The sequence below is a fragment of the Notamacropus eugenii genome, chromosome 2, assembly GCF_028372415.1.
Source record: "Notamacropus eugenii isolate mMacEug1 chromosome 2, mMacEug1.pri_v2, whole genome shotgun sequence".
NCBI classification, from domain to species: Eukaryota; Metazoa; Chordata; class Mammalia; order Diprotodontia; family Macropodidae; genus Notamacropus; species Notamacropus eugenii.
The window spans coordinates 162,292,445-162,317,954 of NC_092873.1; the positions used below are offsets into that span (position 1 = coordinate 162,292,445).

The window sequence follows — 25,510 nt, forward strand, 5'->3', positions numbered from 1 at the left end:
AAAAACGAAAAGCAAAATTTTATTAATTGTTACAAAACAAAAAGCAAAACTCACCAATCATATATGTATGTATGTGCGTGTATATGTGTATGTATATGTATATATGTTTCAAGATGAGCATAATACCTCACACAAAAATCTACCACTTTACTCAGAGTCAGATCCAAGGGAAATTTTATATTTTAAGCACAGGAACTACAAAGAGCTAAATAAATCGAAGAGTTTCATGATTCTTGGACATGACATGTTTTTAATCTGTTAGTCTGCCAAATTTTTCTAATGGTAATGTAGCATGAGCAATTTTCTCACAGGAAATCTCTTCATATTTATAGCAAGCTAATTACTTTTTGAAGTGATTGTCATATGTATGTGGTGGTTTTAGGATCCAATTTTTTCAAAAGTTGGAAAATTAATTCATGCAAGCCTCGTGTTTGCTGAGATTAAAAGCTATGGCAAAGATCCATTACCATGAAATTTCTGAACTCTTTCCCCATTAGTCTACCATTAACTGAGAAATCCATTAATCTCTTTTTTATTTTGGAAACATAATCTACAAGTCAATGGATGTATTTGCTGTGACAAATTCACTGTTTTACTTCATTAAGATGGGGGATGGGTAGGGAGATTCTGACTCCTAGATAGAGAAGTTTTGTACAAACTTGCAATTATAAAGTTTTTGGCAGAAAAATCCTTGAAGACTCAGTAGTTCAGTAAGATATAAAAATTTCAGCGGATAGAATGCACATTCAAGTCTTTCTTCTGAAAGCAAATGTCTATACTAGGCTTGTAAGTAGTGAAAATGATACGTTAAACTATCTTGTCTTTACAGATGTTTTTAGTACCAGGTCTATCTGTTCTAAGTGTTTTCTCTTAAGAAGAAAATTAAAGTGTTATTTTGCTGCTACTTAGAACAAGTCACTTCACTTCTCTGGACCTTGATTTACTTCCTTCTAAAAGGAGGAGGCAAGGACTAGATCATCTCTTTATGGCCCTTCCAGCTCCAAATCCTACAGTCCTGTGATAATAGGCAATATTTATAGTTCCCCAAGAAACTTTCAACTTAAATTAAAACTATGACAAATATTTCTAAAAATGCTCATCCAAAAGCTGTAGGATGCCAGTATGATTTTTAGAACAAACAAAGCACGTATGCAAGAAGATATTTAAAAATAAATAATGCTTTGCAGAACCATTACATTTGTTTTATGAAGTTTGGCTTCATAGATGATGAAGTTAATGATGACCAAGAAGAAAAATTTCAGATTGCAATTACTGCTAATTTAAAAAACAATAGGAAAACACTGATTTTTTTTAAAAGGGGAAATATTTTTATCTTGGCAATAATAATAGCTGGCATTTATATGACATTTCAAGATCTGCAAAGCACTTTACAAATATTATTTCATTTTATCTTCAGAACAAACTTGGGATGAGGCAATTGAAACCGATAGAGAAAGTTGAAGTGAGTTGCTCAGGGTGACATAGCTAGTAAGTATTTATCCTCCTGGCTCCAGGTCCAGCACTTTGTTCACTGAACCATCTATTTGTCTAGGTATATAATATAATGGGCAGCTATGTTGTATAGTGGGTAGTGTGCCAAGCCTTAAGTCAGGAAGATTCATCTTCCTGAGTTCAAATTTGACCTCAGACACTTACTAGCTGTGTGACCCTGAGCAAGTCACTTAACCCTGTTTGTCTCAGTTCCCTCATCTGTCAAATGAGATGAAGAAGGAAATGGCAAACCACTCCAGTATCTTTGTCAAGAAAACCCTAAATGGGGTCACAAAGAGTTGGAAACAACCGAATAACAACAATAAATATGTCACATAAAAGACATAATTATAATGTAATTCTGGTTTCCATAAGCTAGAAGTCAATTAATCTTCAACATTTATAGTCATACCCTCTCTAAGTGCATTATTTTCTTTAACCAAGTCTAGTTAATTATACAGTATAATTTAATTATGAGAATTTAGCTTCCCAGTATAATTAAAGAATTCAAATTCTGATTTCATGATAAAAAGAATTCATAATAGAAACTGTTGGCCTTCTTGAGCTGATACCAGAATGGGAGGTTTAAGATTTAAGCATTTTAATTATAATTAAAAATAAACTCTTGATAAAGTAAGTTCCATTATGGAAACTGCTAATTAGAATAAAAAAATACCATTTCTATAGGGTATTTAATGAATCTTAGATCAAGTAGTAGGGACCTTTGGGCATTTACAATTCCAATTTGTTTGCATATTATTTTGTAAAAATAAAAGAAGGAAATATTTAGTGAAAATAGTACCTTACTGAAGCAAGCGTTTATAAGGTTATGACATTGGAAGTTTCTATCAATGTATTTATTACCATTTATTTTTAAAGCCTTTTATGCTATGTAAATAATTACAATTTCCAAGTTAAATCACCTCCGAAAGCATCTGCAAATGCAATAACAATAGATGTTTATCACGTTTAGTGGACAACTGGATGTAATTCTCCACTAACTAATCTCTTTCTCTTAACAAAAGTTTGCATTGACCACGCTAGTATCAATCTGCTTGGTTTTGTTTCCCGGTAGAAAATTATTCTTTTGAAAAATGAGTTTAACAGACTCAGGCTTAAACTTGACTCATGCAAGAAGAAAATATAAAATGGAACTGGAATAATTACTTTGGATAAGGCCAAAGATAATATAAAATCATCACTGACACGAATTATCAGATGTATGATAAAATTCTATATTAAACCAAGGCCCTTAAAATCCATTTTTTCACTGTTTCAAGCAATGATATCAATATCTTACTCAGACTATTAGTGCTGCTTTCAATTAAGATCTTGTACCCATCATGGAGGGGAATGGCCCTCATGGAAAAGGGGCACTGTCATCTCCACTGTGAACAATAATACCATCTACCTCCATGGGGCAGGCAATGCAGAATAACTGAAGCAACAAGGCTCCCTGATGGAGAGAGGACATAGCATGCACCAGGAAGGTTAAACCAGGAGTGGAGAACCTGAGGCCTCGAGGCCACTGTACCCAAGGATACAGTCTTTTGACTAAATCCAAGTTTTACAGAACAAATCCTTTCATTAATGGGATCTGTTCTATGAAGTTTGGATTCTGTCAAAGAGCCACAGCTGAGGACCTAGAGGGCCACATGTAGCCTTGAGGCCATGGGTTCCCTGCCTCTGAGTTCTAGACCACCAAGAATTCTCAAATGTTGATGAAGACAACTCAAGAGTCCAAGAATAGAAGTGCACTCTAGACTACTATCTCTGCTTTCCATCTTGGACTTTTCAGCCAGAGTAGCAACCCTTGTGGACAAGGGATCCACCATTCCTACCACCTTCATCACTAATCACTGAGTAATTACCAAAGGGTAATATTTCCCATTTAGAGAACATCCAGTTCTCTAGATCTCTCCCAGGAATCTAGGTATAGATATTAATAGTTAATGAAAATGATGCTGATGACACGCAGTATATCAGTGAATAGAGACCTGCCCCCAGAGTCAGAAAGTCATAGGCAAAAGCACCACTCTGACAAATGCTGAGTGTGACAATGAGAAAAGTTATTTAACCCTCTCAGTGTTATAGGAAACTCTATAAGTTAAATAAAATGTGATCTGCATCAGTACAGGGAATTTCTAAACTTGGAATTCCCTATACCTATGAAATCATCAATACCACCACCACCATTTTTTTTTTTTTTTGAAGAGGCAGAATGACAAAGTGGATAAGTAATGGGCCATGACATCAGGAAGACCTGACTTCAAGTGCCACCTCTGTCACATTCTGGCTATGTTAGCCTTACCCTTTCAGTGCCTCAGGCTACTCTCCAAGACTATAAATACATATTAGTTACTAATCTGTCTTGGTAGAGGGAGTTTTTTCACTATGGGCTCCTTATTCTACATTGACAATAAATTTCTCAAATTTACAAACGTCTTCATATTGAACAAAAGTACTATCATCCTACAGATCTTATGAGGTATATGGTATAACCAATATCCCCTTTTACAAATGAGGAGAATAAGTAGAAGAGCTGAGTCACAAAGTCAGGTCTTTTATTTTAAGTTTAATATTCTTTTTGGAGCAAAATTAGTAAAAAAAAAAAATAAACTGCCAGAAAGGTATTGGTGATTGAGCAAATATTCATACATAGGTTATAACATATTTTCCCCCTGAGATATAAGGATCGAGGCACAAAAGATAAAGGTTGCGTTCAAAACTAAAAAAAAAAAAGCTATCAGTGGCAGCATGAAAATTTAAGTTTTCAATGTCTAATGTGATAGTTATGTCATTAAACCCACCTATTCTTATCTATTTGAGTAAGGTTTAATTGAAGAAATCATCATAGTTCATTAAAAGCACCTGGACTTTCACTGGTGTAATTTGGCCTTTGGACAATGGCTGTATTTCTTGCCAACATATTACTTGGTAAATGAGGAGTGGAAATTTGAGAAATTAGCAAAGAAGGTGAGAAAGAGGATATCACTTGATGGTCTTGTGAACTAGGCAGGAAATCAGATTGGACACAATAATAGGTAGCCATTATAGAATAAGAGCTATAAAAACACAATAAAAGAAGGGAGTGAAGTGACGAAAGGCCTTGAAGGCCACTAAGAGAAATTTCAATCTATGGTTGGAAAATATGTAAAATTTACAAGAAGAAAGTAATATAGTCCTAAGGACAAGTACAGAAAATGACAATTATAATGGCATTTGGAACTGACTGGGGGGAAACTGCTTGCAGGTGGGAAGGCTGGTAATAAGGGCACTCAAAAGTGGAGTATATGAACTATACTTAGCATGAAAAACATAGAATTCAGAACAGTAGTGCTTTGACTTTTTCCCTTCCAAGCAAGGACTTTCCATTATTTTCTCTTTTATTAACTAACTGTAATCAATATACAGACCAATTTTAATTTGTTTCCTGTGAAGAATAGAAATCAACATGAAAGAAAAGGATTATTAAAAGTATGCAGAAATCGCTGTGATATTAATAGATGTAAAATTTAGGGTAAAAAGTTCAAATAATACCATATGATCATTTGGGTCAAGATAGGCTTTTGCAGAAAAAGTCAAATTCCACCTATGATCAATGACTCTCATAAATGTGATAGTGTAACATAGTGTGACAGCAGCATTTACTGAAGTATCATTCAATATAGTGAACTAATTTGGAAATCATTAACAGAAGGCTTTACCCAAGCAGTAGCTGCCACAGATAAGAATGACTTATAATTCATAATGGAAAACATAGGCAAAGAACACTTCCTAAAGAGGACATAATCATCACAGAAAATATATGTGTGCACACACACACAGATATATAATGTCTCTTCACATAATCTAAATATGGATACGTAGCATGTGTGTGTGTGTATTGCTACTAGTTTATTTTTTCTGTCAGATTTCCCTACTCTTCTGTGTGATACCATTTCTTTCTAAGAATCACAATTTAGTGACATCATGCACCTGTATCCCATGCAAATCACTTCCATTCATTCCTCTGCTAAACAACAGACTTCATCAAAATATCTCCCTGCTGATACTCAGTCACTGCCTTATATCCTCCTATTACTCTTGTGCTTTGCAACTACCCACTCATCCTGAAACTTAAACATCTGTTCCTCCCCTCTGCAACTCTGCCATTATTTTTTTTTTGCAGCTAAAATCAGACCTGACTCATCAGAATGCCTCTTATATACAGTGATATTGAAAACACCAACTTTTGTTCATTCCAGGCACGTTCATAATATAACCTTAGAGATCAAAAATCAAGGATTTTATTTTGTCATTATATCCAACAATAAATGTCTCACATATTTGCATGGGGAAATAATAGTAACAAAGAAAGTAAAAACCTATTTCATTTTTCTGAACCACTCAGATCTTACTTTGAGGAAAATGTACAGATGATTGCTGCATGTAACTGATTCCTGATAGCTTGCCCTTTTTGGAATAAGTAAAGGTTACCTCTGATGAATGATTCAAGAAATGAATGACACCATCTTTCTTTTTCTACAATCTCTTGGATGCTGAAAAGTGACTGTTTGATAAAGATTCCAGATGTTTTATACATAAGAATACTTTGGACTAGATGACCTTCTTAACATATTCCAGTTCTATGTCTTCATGAAAATGATCTTAATAAAAAGAAAATAAATAATAATGATCCTGTCAGACCTACTAAAGCAGCAGCAGTTGGAAAATAAAAATGATGGCATATTCTAAAACATAAATCTTTAAACTGAGACCTTAGAGAATATAAATGAAATACTTCATAATTATATGAAGAGGTACTATACTGATTATATGTTTACATATACACACACACATATACACATACATACATTTTATATAAGATTTACATTCCTAGTACAAGAACTTTTGATTAACAATTAACAAATGTAAATAAATGACTAAGAGATGTGGGATAATAATTTTGAGATTTTTTAGCCCCCTTTCCTTCTTTTAGTTTAATAGACCTTACTACTTGGCGGGCGGGGGTGTTCTAATGCCTAGTCTTCAACCAAATGCCCATGTATTTTTAGTTAAAGCATTTTAACTTTACATATCTTAGTTTCTTCATTTCTATTATATAAATACTGGAACTATTTAATACTGACCTACTTTACCAGAAAGGGCTTTCAGATACAGGTGTGAACAATACAAGAAAGTGAAATTAAGTAGTTTTAACTGGTATGTGTTGAATGAATATAAGTTTGGCATCAATTCTGATTTCTAGTGATGAAAAATAAGTCATGTGTGGAAATTTTCATAATTTTATCTTAATCAAAAGGTTAGGAAGGAATCATTTTGGTACTTCATGTTAAAACATCATTTAACCCATAATACAGAGGGAAAAGATGTTATTTCCAGATATATATATATATATAATAAATAACATGACAATGGAGTTGTGATTATAACGAAAAGTCAAGTGGCAGCTTATAGATATACTAAATTTAAATGCTCTTCTGTCTCAGAATGTTTGATGCTTCTCAAAATCTGTTTTCTTTGACAGAAAATGCTTTTTGTCCTATGCAAATTTACCACTGCCCAACTTGCTGGCATAGTCTAGACCTTAAAAGTAAATAGGGTCTAGAATTTGAAATATTGCAATAGTTAAAATTTCATTTTAAATTTTGTACTATTTTCACCCCAACCCCCCCCGCCCAATTCAAATGCCTCCAATGTGAAGGTAAGCCCCACTGTTGGGTAAAAAACCTTGCCTTTTCAGGAATTCATATAGCATTTTATACTTCTCTAATGAACATATGTAATTTTGGGCTATAATTACCATGTGTCTATGTCTTATCCCTTCAGACTGAAAATGTTTTATTTAAATTTTCTATCTCTCACAGTGAATGGCACAATTCTCTTCACATAGTAGGTGCTTAGTAGTTTTAAAAATTACTGAATCATTAAAAACATTTGTGCAATTACCAGTTAATCTTAACTTAGAGAAAGCTTATTAAAACATATTCATCTATTAAAATAATTTATTTTTCTATTATTATTAACATATAAAGCAAGTAAAATTAGCCTAAAATACTCTAAAATCTAAAATTATGTGCTATTATTTTGTTAGATAAACTAAAATCTGTGGATGCATTTTCTAGGTAGTATAGTATTCAACAAAAATAGGTAATTTTCTTACCTCTGCCCGTTGGTATGCAGTTCAAATAACAGAAATGCTGACTAAATATTTTAAGCACACTTGTAATACTAGAAATGCATAAATTTTGTCCTAATACTGACTCACTCTTTGAGAAACTGAACAAACATCTAAATAACTACATAAAAACTTAGTCAATTGTACCAAATATAAAAATTGTCATGAACAGAACTTAGAATCTAAAACAGGTGGAGGGTAATGACATTAGTAAGGGAATATATAGACCCTTTAGAATTTAATAACCTATAAAATGATGATGAATTTAGGACTAGTTAATGTTAGTTTCATTGCAGAAATCGAGATTCAACTATTTGCTAAATGTTATCATAAAATTATCTCAACTTCTAATATTTTTCAAAATGCAATGTATTCTACATGCAATTTTTTGATTACAGGGATCACTGATGTAGAATTAGAAAGAATCTCAGAGTCCATAAAGTCCAAATTCATTATTTTAAATATAAAGAAGGGACCAGGGAATATAAAGAGGCCAAAGGAAGTTAAAGTGATTTGCCCACCAACACAAAAGCAGTATTAGAGGTAGGATTTTCACCTTACTACAGAGTTAGTGCTCTTTCTACTGGGCCATACTGGTTTATTTTCAATGTACGGGAATGGAATTTTTTAATTTGAAGAAAACTGGGTATCACTACCTCAATGTTGTTTAAATAGCTACTAAAATATTACTATGCTATCTCAGTATTTTGAGCTATTATTAGGTTTACTTTAAAGTATTTCCTTCACTACAATTTGGAAGAAGAAATGTCAGATTTATCACCTTCCTTCTCCACTACTGATCCTATCTGTCAATGAATATGTGACCCTGGAACCTGTAGTCCATCTTCTCTGGCCCTCAGTGTACTCATCCGTAAAATGAGGGCCTTGGATGGAATATTTCCTAAAGTTCTTTCTAATTTTAACTTTTTAAGATTTTATCCTCCCTCCTCCCCTCTATTACAGGCTGTCATTACTAAGGCAGCAGTCTGAACTGTGAGAGCACTCAAGGAGTTGCCATTTGAGTATTTCATATAATAAATTCTGGCAATGTTTACAGACTTGAATTACCCCCAGAGAGTACTTATTTACTACTCCTACTGTGTTGGGGAAAACCAAAACTTAGATATCTCCCTCTTGGGACTTTCCCAAATAATTATGATTTTCACAATTGGAAGCACAGAGGGATGGACACTGTTCTGATGGATTGCCTGACAGTCTGAAACCATGGTAATAGTATATTTGAAGTGCCTTTTCTCTGTCTCTCTGAAGGCTTTTTTGAGACCAGATTTGGATAAGTGAGACAACTGAGGCATTCTTTTCTGTTATCACAGTCCAAAAAGGAATAGTTTTCTCTTTTATGCAGGAATGAAAATAAATACAAATCCTAGATGTTTGGTCTGGGATAGACACAGTACTAGAACCATTAAAAAACTACTTTGGCCAAAACAGCTTCACAGATGATCTTACTGTATTTAAAGAATCCCCTCTACAATTCTCATTATCTAGGGAACTGATTACAACCAAGGAGTTTATCCAATCACGAATAGTGTTCTCACCAACCACCAAGTTAATGCTTTCCTAGCAATAGCATTACATAATTGCTTTCTTTTTAAAAAAGTAAAATATTGGTGGAAAAGGAGAAATGATATCCACAAATGCATGTTTTTCTTTTCACAAACTAATGCTGTATTTATACTTTCGTGTATCAGTGTGTCCAAATTCACTCAGGGAGTTGGAGGGGAAAGTAACGGAGGAGAGAAAGAAAAGAGATAATAATAACAACAGGGAGAGTAGGAGCAAGAGACATTGAGACAGATGGGCAAACTTGTATTCTGACTGATGGTTAAGCAAATATTTATTGTTAGCATACTTTTAAATTTATTCTCCTAGGCCCTAAGCTAGGCCTGATTAAAACTGACCTTATTAAAATACTGGATCACATATACTGTCATTAGTATTTAATTTACTATTAGAGACCACTATCAAGGGCTTTTACAACAACAATCAGTGAAGTTTCAACTAAATCAGACTTCTAGTCTCTTTTGAGCAAGAAATACTGTAGTAATATATTTGAAAAAGTCCCCAGAGTTAAGTGCCCTCAAAGCTGACTATAGATACAATTCTAATAATACAATATTAACAAGATTATTTACATCAAAACTCTGCATCAGGAAAAGGTGCTGAATTACATTTAAACAAATGTAAAGATATCTAAACACATAATTTAATGAGAAATTTACATTGAAAAATGCTTTTAACGAAGTATGCTATTAAGTGAGATATTTTAAAAACAGATAGTAGCTAGGACACTGAATTAGTTTAGAGGTGTTCTTCTTAACGTAGTACTTCATCACATGAAGATTAGCAAACATGTAACTGTTGGGAATATCTGTCACATTGTAGTGGCAATAATTCTGCTTTAACAAGCCCCATTGTAAAAATGGAGGGTGACTGTATGTATGCCTATCAGTATTCATTTATTGCTACATAATTTATTAGCAAATACCACAATGCTTTGGTGGATATTTTTGTTTATTGACTAAATTCCCACCTCTAACACCCAAAAGCTTCCAGGTAGACTTCCAGTGTGGACTCATTTAAGAGGGCAGAAGCACCCTAAAGCACTTTGTTAGCAACTATGAAAGAAAACAAGATGTCAGCAAGTCACACTTGTTGGTAAGAGGGTAAAGATTGCAGTGTATTTCTATAAACTGTTGTTTTTTTTTTAATGTTTGTTTCTTAAAGGGAAGCAGCTACCTAGAGAAGCACAATCTAAAAGATGGTGTATTTTTCCTTTCCCCTAATAATATGTAATAAATATATATATGATATATAACATAATATATAATGTATTTAACACATCATATACAATAAATGACACACTCTTTCTCCTAATAATTATTTTAATATAATTCAATAAATACTGATTAGGTATCTATTATATTCATTAGCACCTTTGGAGCAAGAGGAGAAATATTGTGAGGAAGACACCAGAAGCATGCAAAGAGGAGGATACAGGCAAATGGCAGAATGGGTAATATTCACAAGTCCCTATCTGCTTTCTTGGAGAGAAGTTCCAAATTGATGAGATCCTAGATCATTTGAGTACATTCAGACAACAGAGGACCCAGATTTAATGAATATCTTGGTCACAGAATCAAATACTGCTTCTAACAGTGAGTGGACCTTGACGAAGACATTCACCATAATAAAAGAATTTTAATGTTGGAAGGGACTTCAAGAGCCATCTATTGCTACTTATACTTGAAAAAGAATCTTGATTATGACATATCTGACCCAATGGTCAGTTAGGTTCTCCTTATATATTTCCAAACACTGGCAGCCTATGGTGCTTTCAGAGAGGTCTAATCAAAAGAAGTCTTTTCCCAACATGTCGATGTTTGTCTCTATAACTTCCACTTAAGACTAGCTCTGCCTTTGAAGGCAGAGAACAAGTCTAATCCCTCTTTCACAAGAATACTAAATATCCTCAGATCCTTCAACTGATCCTCATATGGCATGGGCTCAAAGCTCTTTGTCAAATACCCTAGGCATTTTTTACCTTACCAAGGTCCTTCCTAAACCAGGGCATCCAGAGCTGAACACTCCAAATGTGGCCTAACCAGCACAGAGTACTGCAGGATTATTGCCTCTTAATTCCAGAACCTATGACTCTCTTAATGTAGCCCAAGATCATATTAGCTTTAGCTTTTTTTGCTGACTCATACTGAGCTTGCACTTCACCACTTTTCTGATAAAGTGCTATGAAGTCAATTTTCATATCAGTGAAGTCAATGTAATTTTAAGACTACATTTATTCCTAGTAAATTTCACTTTATTAGATTCTATTCAATGTTCTTTGCATTGTGTAATCCAGCATGTTATCTATCCCTCCCTGCTATGTGTTATGCAAATTTGGTAGGCATGCTATCTAAGATTTTATCAAAATGATTTATAACTTATAATTTTTGTGTTTCTGGGAAGGACCTAGGACTTAATAGTGAAATCATAGACTAGCAATCTGAGTTAACTAAAAGTGTTTCCTACATGGGCAGAAGTCACATGACCCTCCCTCCCCCCCAATATCATAATCACATGAGGGCATGATATTGTGCCTTCTGTTAGGGTTACTAAGATACATATAGTAAGTCCTTGTTCTCAAGAAACTTATCTTCTTTGGGTTGGATGAATGTGCACATCAGTAATCACAATACAAGGCAGGGAGTAATAGAGGCAAGTAATAGGACATCCAGAAGGAAAGAGCACTTTTGACTGGCACAAACAGGGAAAGCTATACTGTAAAGGTAAAGAAACGCTGGCACTACCCTCTGAAGAAAGGATTCTGAAATGAAGCAATGAGGACAGAGTGCATTTTAGACATGAGATGATGGGTATGACTATGTAGAGGTGAGATATAATACATCAAATTTCAGAAACAGTAGTCTACTAAGTCAAATTCCATTCTTATCTCTTTAGTCTTCCTCACCAATTCTCTTTTCTACTCGATTTCCTTCACTCTACTCCAAGCATCACAGAATCTCAGAATTGTAAAGGACTTCAGAATTAATCTAGTTCAATCCCTAAATGAGACACAACCATCCCTTTTCTCTTTCCATACTTATTACATGACAAACAAAACATACAAGGAGACTGAAATTAAATAAACTTTCAAACAGGAAAAATAAAAATCCAAAGAAACCAAATAATACGTAAATATAAAGTTATCCCAACATATGGTGAAGAAAGTTAAGTGGAAAGATGTTGCCTAGGATATATGTATAAAATTAGTTCACATTAAGGCTCAGCGTCTCTACTATCCTCTCAAGTTCTCTCTCCTTTACTTCTCTTTGTATCCTTCCTTTTTCTAGTCGTCCTTCTTTCCACTGTACCTTACACCCCACTCTGCCTTTCTATAGCCTCCTCCTTAATTCTGATAAACCTAAGATAGTATAAGAAATTCAATTATGTATCCCTTGATATCAGTTATGTTATATATGGTGAGAAGTTCCTACTATATTCTGAGTCAGATATCTTACAATAAGGGCAGATTAAATGTCTTAACAGCCTGTGTCTACTCCTGATACTGGTTTTTGAGAGGCATCAGCCAAGAACATATTACCTCTATTCTTCAGGTTTTTCAATTTTCTATCCAAATTATATCTAATTATATTTTCATCATTATATATTTGTAATATATTTATATCTAATTATATTATAATCTATTTATATCTAATGGTACTATTACATTTATTTCTCCTTAAATTCTTGACAATGGACTAGAGTAGTGGCATCAGATTCAAATGGAAATATATCCCTTGTCTGCATACTAACTTAGAGAACCACAAGTTAAAGACAGTATAAGCAGTTTTTCGTCAACTTTGACACCTCTGGATTAGGATATATGGCAATAATGACTGTACTATCCCACCCCTCCAAAAGGCATTCTATATATACGAGTGATAGACAAAGTGTTCCTATTTGGTGTCACGCAAACTGTCCGGCAAAATATCAAAATATTCCCAACAGATAAGTGTTCAAATGATATGAACAGCTGACAAAAGAAGAAATGCAAACCATTAACAGTATCAAAGAAGCCTTCAAATCATTAAAAAAAGAAATGTCATATCACACTCAGCAAATTAGCCAAGATGACAAAAGAAGGTAGTATTTCATATTGAAAGAGCCATAAAAATACAGGCATACTAATATATTGGTGGAGCTGTGAATTAATAATGCATCATTCTAGAAAGTCATTCAAAATTATGCTAACCAAGTGGCTGAAATGTTTATACCTTTTCAGTACTTTCTACTGTTAGTCACATACCAACCACAAGGAGGTAATTTTTTAAAAAAAATTTCAAAGGTTCCACATATACAGGAATACTTATGGTGGAATCTTTTTAATGGTAGCAAAGAATGAAGAGGAGACAAGTAGGTCAAATAAGTGGATATGGTGTGAAGCCTAGAGTCAGGAAGGCTCATCTGGAGTTCAAATCTGGCCTCAGACACTTATTAGCTGTGTGACCTTGGGCAAGCCACTCAGTCCTGATTGCCTTAGTTTCTTCATTTGTAAAATGAGGTGGAGATGGAAATGGCAAACTAGTATCTTTGTCAAGAAAATCCCAAATGGAGTCAAAAAGAGTCCAGCACAACTGAAAAAAAATGACTGAATAACAGAAAGAATGGAGAAGGGAGGGAGAAGTGGATATCCATTGAATGGGGAATATCTAAAGAGATTGTGCTACTTGAACACAACAGAATATTATAATGATACAGGAAATGGCAAATGCAGAGAAACATGAAAAGATTTATTTGAACTGATGCAAACTCAAGTAAGCAGAGACAAGAAAATCATGCAAAATGACTACAACAAAGTAAAGGGAAAGAACAAACCCCACAAAATAATTTAGAATGAACGTTACAACATTCCAAAGAACAAGCTTGGCACCAAAGAAGAGATATGAAAGGATAACTCCACCAACTCTTTGGCAGATGTAGGATGCCCATGAGGTTGAACCATTCTGCATATACACTGTCACATTTTTAAAAATACATCATTTGGGTTTGCTAATTTCTTTTCTTCCTTTTTTTAAAAAAAAATTTTTTTTTCCTATAAGGAATGGATTTCTGAGGAGAGAGGATGAGAGATACAAGGAGAAATTTAAGAACAAAAGTTAATGGTACATATTCATTTTTTAAAAAGAAATAAAATTCTTGTTTTCCAAGATGAGTTAAGAACTAATTTGTGTATCAGCCACGAGGGCAGCTTGGTGGTATAATGAAAAGAGTGCCAGACCCAGAGTCAGGAAGACTGATCTTCCTGAGTTCACATTTGACAACAGATATTTACTGTGTGATCCTGGGCAAGTCACTTAATCCTTTTTGCCTCAGTTTTCTTATTTATAAAATGACCTGGAGAAGGAAATGGCAAACTTGAGTATCTTTGCCAAGAAAACCTCAACTGGGGTCATGAAGATTCAGAAATGATGGAAACAATGGAACTGCAACAAATATCAGGAATTATTCTTTAATAACCAGCCAAGCTATTTTTAAAAAAGGTTTTCACTCACCAAAGAAATATTAGCACGAGTGATTCTGAGACACTACTGTACTACAAGTTTTCTTCAAATAGAAGGCTCTCAACTAAAACTTTAATCCTTATAATTTTTATTGATTAGTTTTCTAGATCAAAAGCTTTTAAAAATGATAAATGACAATCTGTTTTTGGTATGTCTTAGAAGTCTAAAGGGAAAATATGTTCAAACCTTGCATTTTGAGAAAAACAAAAACCCTGCGAGGATCGATTTAGTGAATTTTCAAAATGACTTTAAATGATAAGTATTTCCTTGACTCTATTACATAGTGTTATGAATGCACATGGAAATCATGGGTATGTGACTATGACTAATGTTCCCTCTTAAACGGCAATTGGAATGGACAAAACCAGGTTCCATATTATAGATTTGGATCTTTTAATCTTAACTTAATCAATATAGTATGAAAGACTAAAAAGTTATAATATTCCTTGCTTTTCTCATATAACCATTACAAAGCACTTTTAAAATGTAGAATTTTTTAAGTTGATCTGCAGTGCCAAAATCAGATCTTGTATCTGACTCAGACTTAGAATGCTTTCTAGTCTGTCAGAGTTGGAAGAGGCAAACTAATACACAACGCGGTAGGGAAGGAATGCCTGTGTCTTTCCATAACAACCTCTGACTTATTAAAAACCAGAGTTGACAAGTTTCAATCTCCCTTGGTTAGATGGATTCAGGCTATCATGCAGAGCCAGAGCCTTGAGGATTAGACAATATGGGAACAGCCTTAAGATTTTTTTTTTAATAAAAATGTAAAAGGGTCCAAGAAAATAAAACTAACAAAGGATAGACAATACATGCTAACTATTAAGAATTAATTAAAATTGTTTATATATAAGAGGCCTAAGTACATGTAAAGCAGATGAAAAATAAAAAAAACTAAAGTAAATTTTATTTATATTTAAATAAAATTTTAAAATCTTTTTTCAAGTACTTTCACATAACTGGGATTTGTGGTGTTCTAGGCTTCTAAGTAATATCAAACAGAAAGAACTTAATCCAAAAAGCATTTAATAATGCTTTTTGAGCTATATGTTTGAGCAATATATTTGAGCTATTGTTAGGGACTGATAATGCCAAGACAAAATGAAATCAAATCTTTGCTCTCAAGGACTTTGTAGTCTCCTAGGAGACACAAACAACAGGAAAGCTAAAAAACAAAAACAAATAAAAGGGGTCATTTGAGGAGGGGGAAAAGAATAAAAACTAAAAAGGACAGAGAAAGGTTTCCATTGGGAGGTGATACTAGAGTTGAATCATGAAAGAAGCTGGAACGGGGACAGATAATACGCAAATACTTATATACAACAATATATCAGTGGTGAATGAAGGCAAGGCTCAAAGGGAAGGCACTAAAAATAAAGAGAATAGGAAAAGAATTCTGCAGAAGCTTGTACTTTAGGGGAGATCTGAAGGAATTCAGGGAAACTAGAAGGCAGAGATGAGGAGAAAGAGTGTTTCAGTCTGGGAGATGAAGTCTTGTGGGCAAGAAACAGCAAGGAGGCCATTTTCATCAGATCAAAGTTTGGAGGGGAACAAAGTTTAAGAACATTGGAAATGTAAGAACGGGCCAATCACGAAGGGCTTTAAAGGTCAAACAAATAACTGATAAGTAATTTTTTAGTGATACTTTTTTAAATGAAGAGAATGGGAGATGATAAATGACAAAAAAGTAAGGGACTCCTCAGAAAACTATATAAAACAGCTTTGATTCCTGTAACAAATCTAGAATGCACTATTAAACACATCATTTACAAGCATCCAGAAGAGGAAAAGATGATTAAAAAAACAAACAGCACATTTCATAAAAAACTGGTTATGCCAGACCTACCTTATTTCTATTTTTGGCAAGTTTACTAAATTGGTAGATCATGGAAATGTTGCAGATACAGTTTAAGCATTTTAAAAAATGTTTATTTATTTATTTTTGGTTTTCAACATTCATTTCCACAAAATTTTGAGGTCCAAATTTTCTCCCCATCTCTCCCCTCCTCCCACCCCAAAACACCATACATTCTGACTACCCCTTCCCCCAATCTGCCCTCTCTTCTATCACACCCCTCCCTTCCCTTATCCCCATCTTCTCTTTTTTCTTGTAGGGCAAGATAGATTTCTGTATTTCTTACTTCCCAGTTGCATGCAAAAACAATTCTCAACATTCGTTCCTAAAACTTTGAGTTCCAACTTCTTTCCCTTCCTCCCTCTCCACCCATCCCCACTGAGAAGGCAAGCAATTCAATATAGGCTATATATGTATAGTTTTGCTAAAGACTTCCATAATAGTCATGTTGTAAAAGACTAACTATATTTCCCTCCATCCTATCCTGCCTCCCATTTATTCTAAACTCTCTTTAGACCATGTCCCTTCCCTAAAGTGTTCACTTCTAATTACTCCCTCCTCCATTTACCCTCTCTTCTATCATCCCTCCATCCCACTTATCCCCTTCTCCCCTACTTTCCTGTAGTGTAAGATAGATTTTCATACCAAATTGAGTGTACATGTTATTCCTTCCTTAAGCCAAATGTGATGAGAGTAAGCTTCACTTTTTCCCTCTCATCTCCCGTTTTCCCCTCTATTTAAAAAGCTTTTTCTTGCCTCTTTTATAAGAGATAATTTACCCCATTCCATTTCTCCCTTTCTCCTCCCAATATATTCCTGTCTCACCCCTTAATTTTATTTTTTTAGGTATCATCCCTTCCTATTCAGCTCACCCTATGTCTATGTATATGTGGGTATAATCCTATAACTACCCAAATACTGAGAAAACTTTCGTGAATTACAAATATTATCTTTCCATGTAGAAATGTAAACAGTTCGACTTTAGTATGTCCCTTATGATTTTTCTTTCCTGTTTACCTTTTCATGCTTCTCTTGATTCTTGTGTCTGAAAGTCAAATTTTCTACCCAGCTCTGCTCTTTTCATCAAGAATGCATGAAAGTCCTCTATTTTATCAAAGATGATGTCTAAGCTCTTTTTTTTTTTTTTGATCATGGCTTTCAGGTAGTTCCATAATTTTTAAATTGTCTCTCCTAGATCTATTTTCCAGGTCAGGTGTTTTTCCAATGAGATATTTCACATTGTCTTCAATTTTTTTCATTCTTTTGGTTTTGTTTTGTAATTTCTTGGTTTCTCATGAAGGCATTAGCTTCCATCTGCTTCATTCTAATTTTTAAAGAACCATTTTCTTTAGTGAGCTTCTGAACTTCCTTTTCCATTTGGCTAATTCTGTTTTTTAAAACATTCTTCTGCTCACTGGCTTTTTGGACCTCTTTTGACATTTGGGTTAGTCTATTTTTCAAGGTGTTATTTTCTTTAGCATTTCTTTGGGTCTCCTTTATAGCAAGCTGTTGACTTGCTTTTCATGATTTTTTTGCATCACTCATTTCTCTTCCCAATTTTTCCTCCACCTCTCTTACTTGATTTTCAAAATTCTTTTTGAGCTCTTCCATGGCCTGAGACCATTGCATAGTTATTTTGGAGGTTTTGGATGCAGAAGCCTTGACCTCTATGTCTTCCTCTGATGGCATGCTTTGTTCTTTCTCATTCAAAAGGATGGAAGAAAATACCTGTTCGCCAAGATAACAGCTTTCTAAAATCTTAGTTCCACCCCTTCCCCCCCGCCCCTTTTTGAGCATTTCCCCAGCCAGTTACTTTACTTTTGAGTCTTTTATCAAGAGGAGGGTATACTCTGAGGATCTGTAAGTTCTTAATTTCTCCAGGGTGGCACAATTAAGGAAGAGGAATTTACTCCTCTCCTGGCCTCTGCTTTGGTCTAGGAGCTACCACAAGCTTTTCTGCTCAGGATCTTTGAAGCTGTTTTTGGCACTTGTGGGTTGAGTAAACTGGGAACCTCAGCTGCTGCCAGGGATTGCACCTCTGAGGCCTAATCATGCCGCGGCCAAGGCTGGGCTGCCCCCTGAGGGCTGTACTCCGCTCTGAGCCTGGTGTGATTCCTGTCTGCCTTCCAGGATGTCTTGGGCTAGAAACCTTTGCCATTTTGTGGCTTCTGCTGCTTTGGAGTTTGTTTGGGGTCATTTTTTACAGGTATTTCAAGGACTATGGAGAGCTAGAGTAGGCGTGTCTTTCTACTCTGCCATCTTGGCTCCATCCCCTAGTTAAAGTATTTTTTAAAGCATTACTTGCTATACTAGATAAAGTCATCTGATCTTGATAATAATACAGTTAAATGGAATTCAGAACTACCAAATGACTGGACTCAAAGAGTAAACATTAATGATTCTATAATGACTTTTACAATGAAGTGCCCCAGGAATCTGTATGTAGCCCTGAGTAAACATTTATTGTTGCTCAGTCTGGTCCAACTCTTTGTGATCTCATTTGGGTCTTTCTTGGCAAATATACTGGAATGCTTGGTCATTTTCTTCTTCAGTAAATTAAAGCAAAAAGAGGTTAAGTGACTTGCACAGAGTCACAGAGCTAATCAGTGTCTGAGGCACAGTTTGAACTTGGGTCTTCCTGACACCAGACCCAGCTCTCTGTCTCACTAAGCCACCTAGGTGCTTCATAGTCATTTAAGAAATATTTACTGATTGATCAACATTTTCAACAGTAACTTACAGGCACAAATTGCATGCTTATCAAACTTTCAGATGACACTGGGAAGGGCAGTTAAAATGATGGAAAAATAGTACAGATTCAAAAATATTTTGATAGACTAGAAGAGAGGTTGGTAAACTGTGGCCTGTTGGCCAAATCCAGCCTATTGCATGTTTCTATACGGCCTGCAAGTAAAGAATAGTTTTTTAAAATGTAAAAACCGGCTCTACAAAACACACATAGGGCTAGATTTAGTTAGCCTATAAGCCATAGTTTGCCAACCTCAGGACCAGGACACTGTGTAGGATTTAATTTGTTAAAATTTACTAGTGATAAATATAAAGAAGGGCATGAGGAAAGTATCATAAAAAAAAAAGAGAATTAGTCAGTAGCAAAGAGGGGCTCATAACTGTGGCCCTCAACTCCATATATTCAATCAGTTTTCAAGTCTTGTCCACTCTATCTCCACAACATCCTATTTTGGATCATAAGGCCAATGCCCTAGGTCAGGTCCCTATCACTGTCCTGGACTACTGTAAGAACTTTCTTAATCAGTTCCCCTGCCTTAAATTTCTTTTCTCTCTTATCTACCTTCTACACAGTGGCCAAAGAGGCTTTCCTAAAATGCAGGTCTGATCATGTCTCTCCTCTGCTCAATAAACTCCAGTGGCTTTGTACTGGCTTAGGATCAAATATAAACATGTCATTTTGGATTTTAAAGGTTTTTACAACCTAGCACCAATCCACCTTTAGCCTTTATCTTCACTCACAAAACCTCATCTCTCATCTTTGTTTCTTTGCACTTGCCCCTGCCTCAATCGTCTCCTTCTTTACTCCCTTCTTTTAGAATTCCTTTAAAACTTAGCTTAAGAATCACCTTGTACATGAATCCACTCCTGATGCCCCAAGCCGCTAATGTCTTCCTGATCAAAATTACCTTGTTCATTTTGTATATATTTACATATGTACATGCCTTCCTCCTACCCCCAACAAAATGTAAACTCCTTCAAAGTAGGTGATTTAATTTTTGTATTTTATCCCTAGTGCTTAGCACAGTTCTTATTCAGTGAAGGTCATTTTGTGGGACTGTGAGAAATAGGGAATTTTCAGAGTTCTGAAAACTTTCTTACATTGATGTGTTTTCACCCACAAACTACCTTGGTTACAAGTCTTCTAACAGGAAGAAAAGTGGTTTATATTTCATAATACAGGCAAATATACTTTTGAGGTTCTATTGTCTAGTTCCAGTGACACCACAACTTCACATGGTGATATGCTTTCTCCAGATTTGAGGATAAAGAAAAATTTTCTATCATGGAAATCAGTGGTTCATGAGAATGCCTCAAGAAGTTCTGTGATAGATGGCTGGCACCTCTCATATAGGATGAATATTAATTAACTTATTAAAATATAAACTGTTTTATAATATAAATAATTAATCTTTATTAAGCTGCCTATTTATGGAATAAAAGACAAAGTGAAATTCATCATTAACAGAAAATGAAAAGATTTCTACCCACTAACCCCGCCAAGATTCATTATCACTTTGTAATGGAGAAACCCAGTACTGACAGTTTTTTTCTTCCCAGAAGCAAGTGAAGATTGAAATGTAAAATCTTGAACCTAATAATTCTGTGCTGGCCACCCTTCTGATCTTGGTTCCTTCACTGACAATATTTTAAAATCATTTCATAACGTACCTCAAAACCCCTTTTATTTGTACTATAATCCTTATTCAAAAATTATTTCACAGAATAATGAACTTCAACAGTTCTGACATATATGAGAAAAGAAATTAAAATAGTATTATGAACCATTTAAAACCTATTAAAGAATTTCCATAAAAGGACAATTTTCCTTTGAATTCAATTAATCCTCATCTACATAAAACTGAAATGGTAATGACCCCACTTCAGATTATTAATGGTTATATAATGTCAATGGCTTTGTATGCTACATATTTAGGAGATAATATTTTCTCTTAATTTATTTAATCTGATATATGATTATATTGCAAACTTATCTGTTTTATTTAGTTTAGTACATTTCAAAATACAGCTTAGAAAACATACTTAATATTTCCTTTATTTTCTCTCCTTTTCATTTTTGATACAAAATATTTGTTTTTCCTTTTCTTAAAATCACAGTATCTATTTAGTTATTTTATTTTTCCCCAAAAAGCTTGCAATATTTAGCAGTTCCATGGTTTTACTTTCAATGTTGTTAATGTCTTTTTTAATTTTCAGAATTTCTTCTTTATTGTTTAGTTAGGGGTTATTTAACTTGTGTGTTAATTCACTGATTCATTCTTTTTCTCTTAAAAGCTAATTTTAGCTATATTCCCCCCAAATTTTGATATGCTGTCTCATTACTGTCATTTTTGAAGAAATTTTCAGTTGTTTCTATAACTTGTTCTTTGATCCAGCTGTTACTTAGAATTATCTTATTTAGCCTCCCAGTACTTTCTTTCCTCATGAATACATTTTAATTGTACTGTGATCAGTAAGTGATGGTATTTATTATTTCTGCTTTTCCACTTTTTTTTATTGAGTTCTTTATGCTCCAATATAGGTTCAATTTTTTTATGTGTATAGCTAAATTCCTTTCTATTGCCATTCAGAAATTGCATTTTCTAAAATTCTCCAGGTCCTTAACTTCATTGTTTGTCTTTTGGTTAGATTTCTCTAACTCTGAAAAGAGGTACTCCCTACTTAACATAGTTTTATGATCTACTTCTCTATCCTCCCCTCCTCAAACTCGATTAATTTTTCCTTTTAACATTCAGATGCTATGCTATTTGGTATATACATGCTGTGTATTGATATGTTATCTATGGCACCTTTAAACATAATGTAATTCCTCTGCTTATTTCTTATTACTGTGTCTACTTATAACAGCTTTATCTGAAATCATGATTGGCAGTCCTGATTTCTTTAGTTCAGCTGAAGGAAACTATACTCTGTTCTTGTCTTGTTTTATGTCTATGTGAATCTTTACGTTTCAAGAGTGTTCCTTGTAAATAACATATTGTTGGATTCTGTTTCGAATCCACTTTAACCTCTTCCATTTTATGGGTCCTCTCCCAGCACTGTTCCTGACTCTCGAAACTTTGCTACCCTATTTTGGCTGTTTCCTTACTTTTGAAGATCCCTTTCCCCTGGTTCCGTGTTTTTTTTTTTAATCCTGTGGGATTTTTTGGCTCCACTTTGCCTCTCCTTCTATCGGTGAGTTCCATTTGGCGGAAGTTCTTTTCCTAGATACTATCTTATATCCCTAAGTTTTGCTACCATGCTCCTATTGGAATCCTTCTCCTCTCTCCCTCCCCTCAATGGGTTTTCTCCTCCCATTAGAACACAAATACCTTGAGAGCAGGGGCTGTCTCTGTTTTTTTGTATTTGTATCTTCAGTACTTAGCACACTGCCTAGCACATAATTAGTGATTAATAAATGCTTTATGACTTAAAATATAGGATATTCAATCTCATTTACATCTACAGTTATGATGGCTAGTTGTATATTTGCCGCCATCCAGTCACCTTATATTTTTTCTTCTCTTTACTTGACATTTATGATTAATAAATGAAACACTTTGTTGAGGTTCCAAGGCATCTGTTATTCTCCTCATGGGTTTTTATTTTCTTCCTTTCCTTTTGATTCCTTCTTACTGTTCTTCTTTCTGACAGATTTTCTCCCCTTTCTGGCAGTAGTTGCTAAATCTTATGTGATCCTTACTGTGATTCCTTGGTACTTAAATTCTTCCTTTTTGGCTGTTTATAGTATTTTTCTCTTTGATCTCTGGATTTTATTCAAGCTCTGGATTTTGGATATGATGTTACTGGATGTTTTCATTTTAGGGTTTCTTTCTGGAGGTGATAAAATGTATTCTTTTTATTTTTTTTCAATTTTTTAAAATGAACGTATTTGCTTTCAGTTTTCAACAATCACCTTTATAAATCTTAAATTTTCGCCCCATCCTTCTCCCTACCCCTCCCTAAGATGACATGCAATCTTACATGGGCTCTACACATACATTCTTATTAAACTCATTTTCACATTAGTCATGCTGCACAGAAGAATTAAAACGAATGGGAGAAACTATGAGAAAAATCAAACCAAACCATAATATTCACAAGAGAAAATAATTTGTTTCATTCTGCATTCCAATTCCACAGTTCTTTATCTGGACGTGGATCACATTTTGCCTCTTTTGGAAGGTTTTAGGTCCTAGCATTGCTGTGAAGAGCTAAGTCTATCAGAAACAGTCCTCACACAATGTGGCTGTTACTGTGTACAATGTTCTCCTACTTCTGCTTATTTCACTCAGCATCAGTTCACATAAGTCTTTCGAAGCTTTTCTGAAGTCCTCCTGTTCATCATTTCTTATAGCACAAGAGTATTCCATTACATTCATATACCACAACTTGTTCAGTCATTTCCCAATTGATGGGCATTCCCTCGATTTCTAGTTCTTGGCCATAACAAAGGGAGCTGCTATAAATATTTTTATACATGTGGGACCTTTTCCCTTTTTTATGATTTCTTTGAAATACCATCCTAGAAGCGATATTGCTGGGTCAAAGTGTATGCACATTTCTGTAGTCCTATTCTTTTTATTTTTAATTTGCATTCAAGTTCTAAGGGTTCTGAATAGTTTTCATTTATAATTTATTGACATATGGTTATCAAAGATTCCTTTTTTGGTTATGATTTTCAGATAGTCAAATAATTCTTAGATTACTTCTCCTTGGCTTGTTTTCAAGGTCAATTGCTTTTTGTAATATATTTCTTATATGTTCTTTCAGTTTTTCAATTTTGTTTTAATATTTCTTGTCACATTGGATTGCTAATTTTTTTTCTCTCATTCTGATTTTTAGGGTTTTCAGTTTTCAGGTGAGGTCTTCCACCTTCTGTCCTAAGGTGCCAATATTTGTTATTTATTTCCTTCCTCACCATTCCATTTTGTATCTCATTTCATTTTTCCAGATACTCTTGTAGCCCTTGTGGCCAGGACATTTCTTTTTCCTCCAAGTTTTAACTGGACTTGTTGTATAATTATTCTTTTCGTCAGAGTTTACTCTCTGGACATCTCTCAGTCCAAGGTATATTTCTGATAGTATTAGGTGTTTTCCTGGTTTGCTCATCTCAGAAGTCTAAATGTCTAAACTGGAGAGAGAAAAGAGTTCTGTGTTTGGGTCTGTGTTTGTTCCTCAACTCCTGCATGGAGTGGGCATGCCATGTCTAGTCCTGTATATGGTAGCCAAGACCAGTCCCCTCCTTCATTCTTTTAAATTCTTGATCTTTTGTTCACTTATAAGAACTTTATTATTTTTTCAAGTTCTATAAAATAATCATTTGGTAGTCTGATTGGTATGGCACTGATTAATTTGTGTAGTATCATCATTTTTAACTCATTAGCTTTTCCACAAAACCCATCCATCTCATGAACTTCCCTATAGAGATGTATAGAGACAGATGAAAAGGCACCAGATTTTTTCTTGTCACCCAAGTTCACAAGTTTGGAGTTATTCTCTACTCCTCTCTCATTCTACATATCAAATAAGTCTTACCTATTTTGTCTCCGAAAAAAAATCCTCCCATTACAATCTCTTTCTCTCTATGCAGCCATTACCTTAGTAAAGGTCTTATGACATCTTCCCTGGATTATTCCAACAGTCAACTCAGATGGTCTCCCTAGTTCAAGTCTCTTCCCTCCCAAGTCAAACCTCCATGTGATATTCTGAAAACCTTGATCTAACCACATTACTTTCCTATTCAGTAAACTCCAGAGACTCATCACTTCCAGGGTCAAATACAAATTCCTTAATTTGGCATTTAAAGTCTTTTAAAATCCTGCTCCAACTTTAAATATTATTACCTTTTATGCATTCCACGGTTCAGCAAACCTAGCCTTTTTGCTATTGTTTACATAATGACTATCTCCTTTCTTTAAGCTTTTGCATAGGCTATCTTCCATGCATACAATATATTCTCAAATCATAGCAGAAGTACTCCTACTTTCCTTCAAAGCTCAGTTCAAGCAAGACATAAAGCCGCTCCTGATTCCCCCATTTGCTAGTGTTCCCTCATTACCTTGATATAATTTATTCAAGATATACTTGTATGTATGTATGTATGTGTATTTTTCGCCCTATATAATTTAACCTCTTGTACAGCAGGGGTAT

The 25,510-nt window shown here is 34.5% G+C and overlaps 1 protein-coding gene across 5 annotated transcripts in view; it reads right to left on the reverse strand.

The window, feature by feature from the left end:
• The window catches only part of RNGTT (RNA guanylyltransferase and 5'-phosphatase), a 386,087-nt gene that overhangs the window by 44,159 nt on the left and 316,418 nt on the right, over nucleotides 1-25,510 (reverse strand). The window contains exon 15 of one of the 5 annotated variants that reach the window (XR_011974408.1): nucleotides 5,971-6,140. The exons of 3 other annotated variants lie outside the window; for them this stretch is intronic. Coding sequence is in view for 1 of the 2 variants with exons in the window: in XM_072642805.1 (XP_072498906.1) it covers nucleotides 23,174-23,191 (18 nt within the window). In the remaining variant the exon portion in view is untranslated. Of the gene's footprint in view, nucleotides 1-5,970; nucleotides 6,141-21,435; nucleotides 23,192-25,510 lie in introns of those variants that run through there. One more of the 5 variants, XM_072642805.1, reaches the window with a different exon arrangement.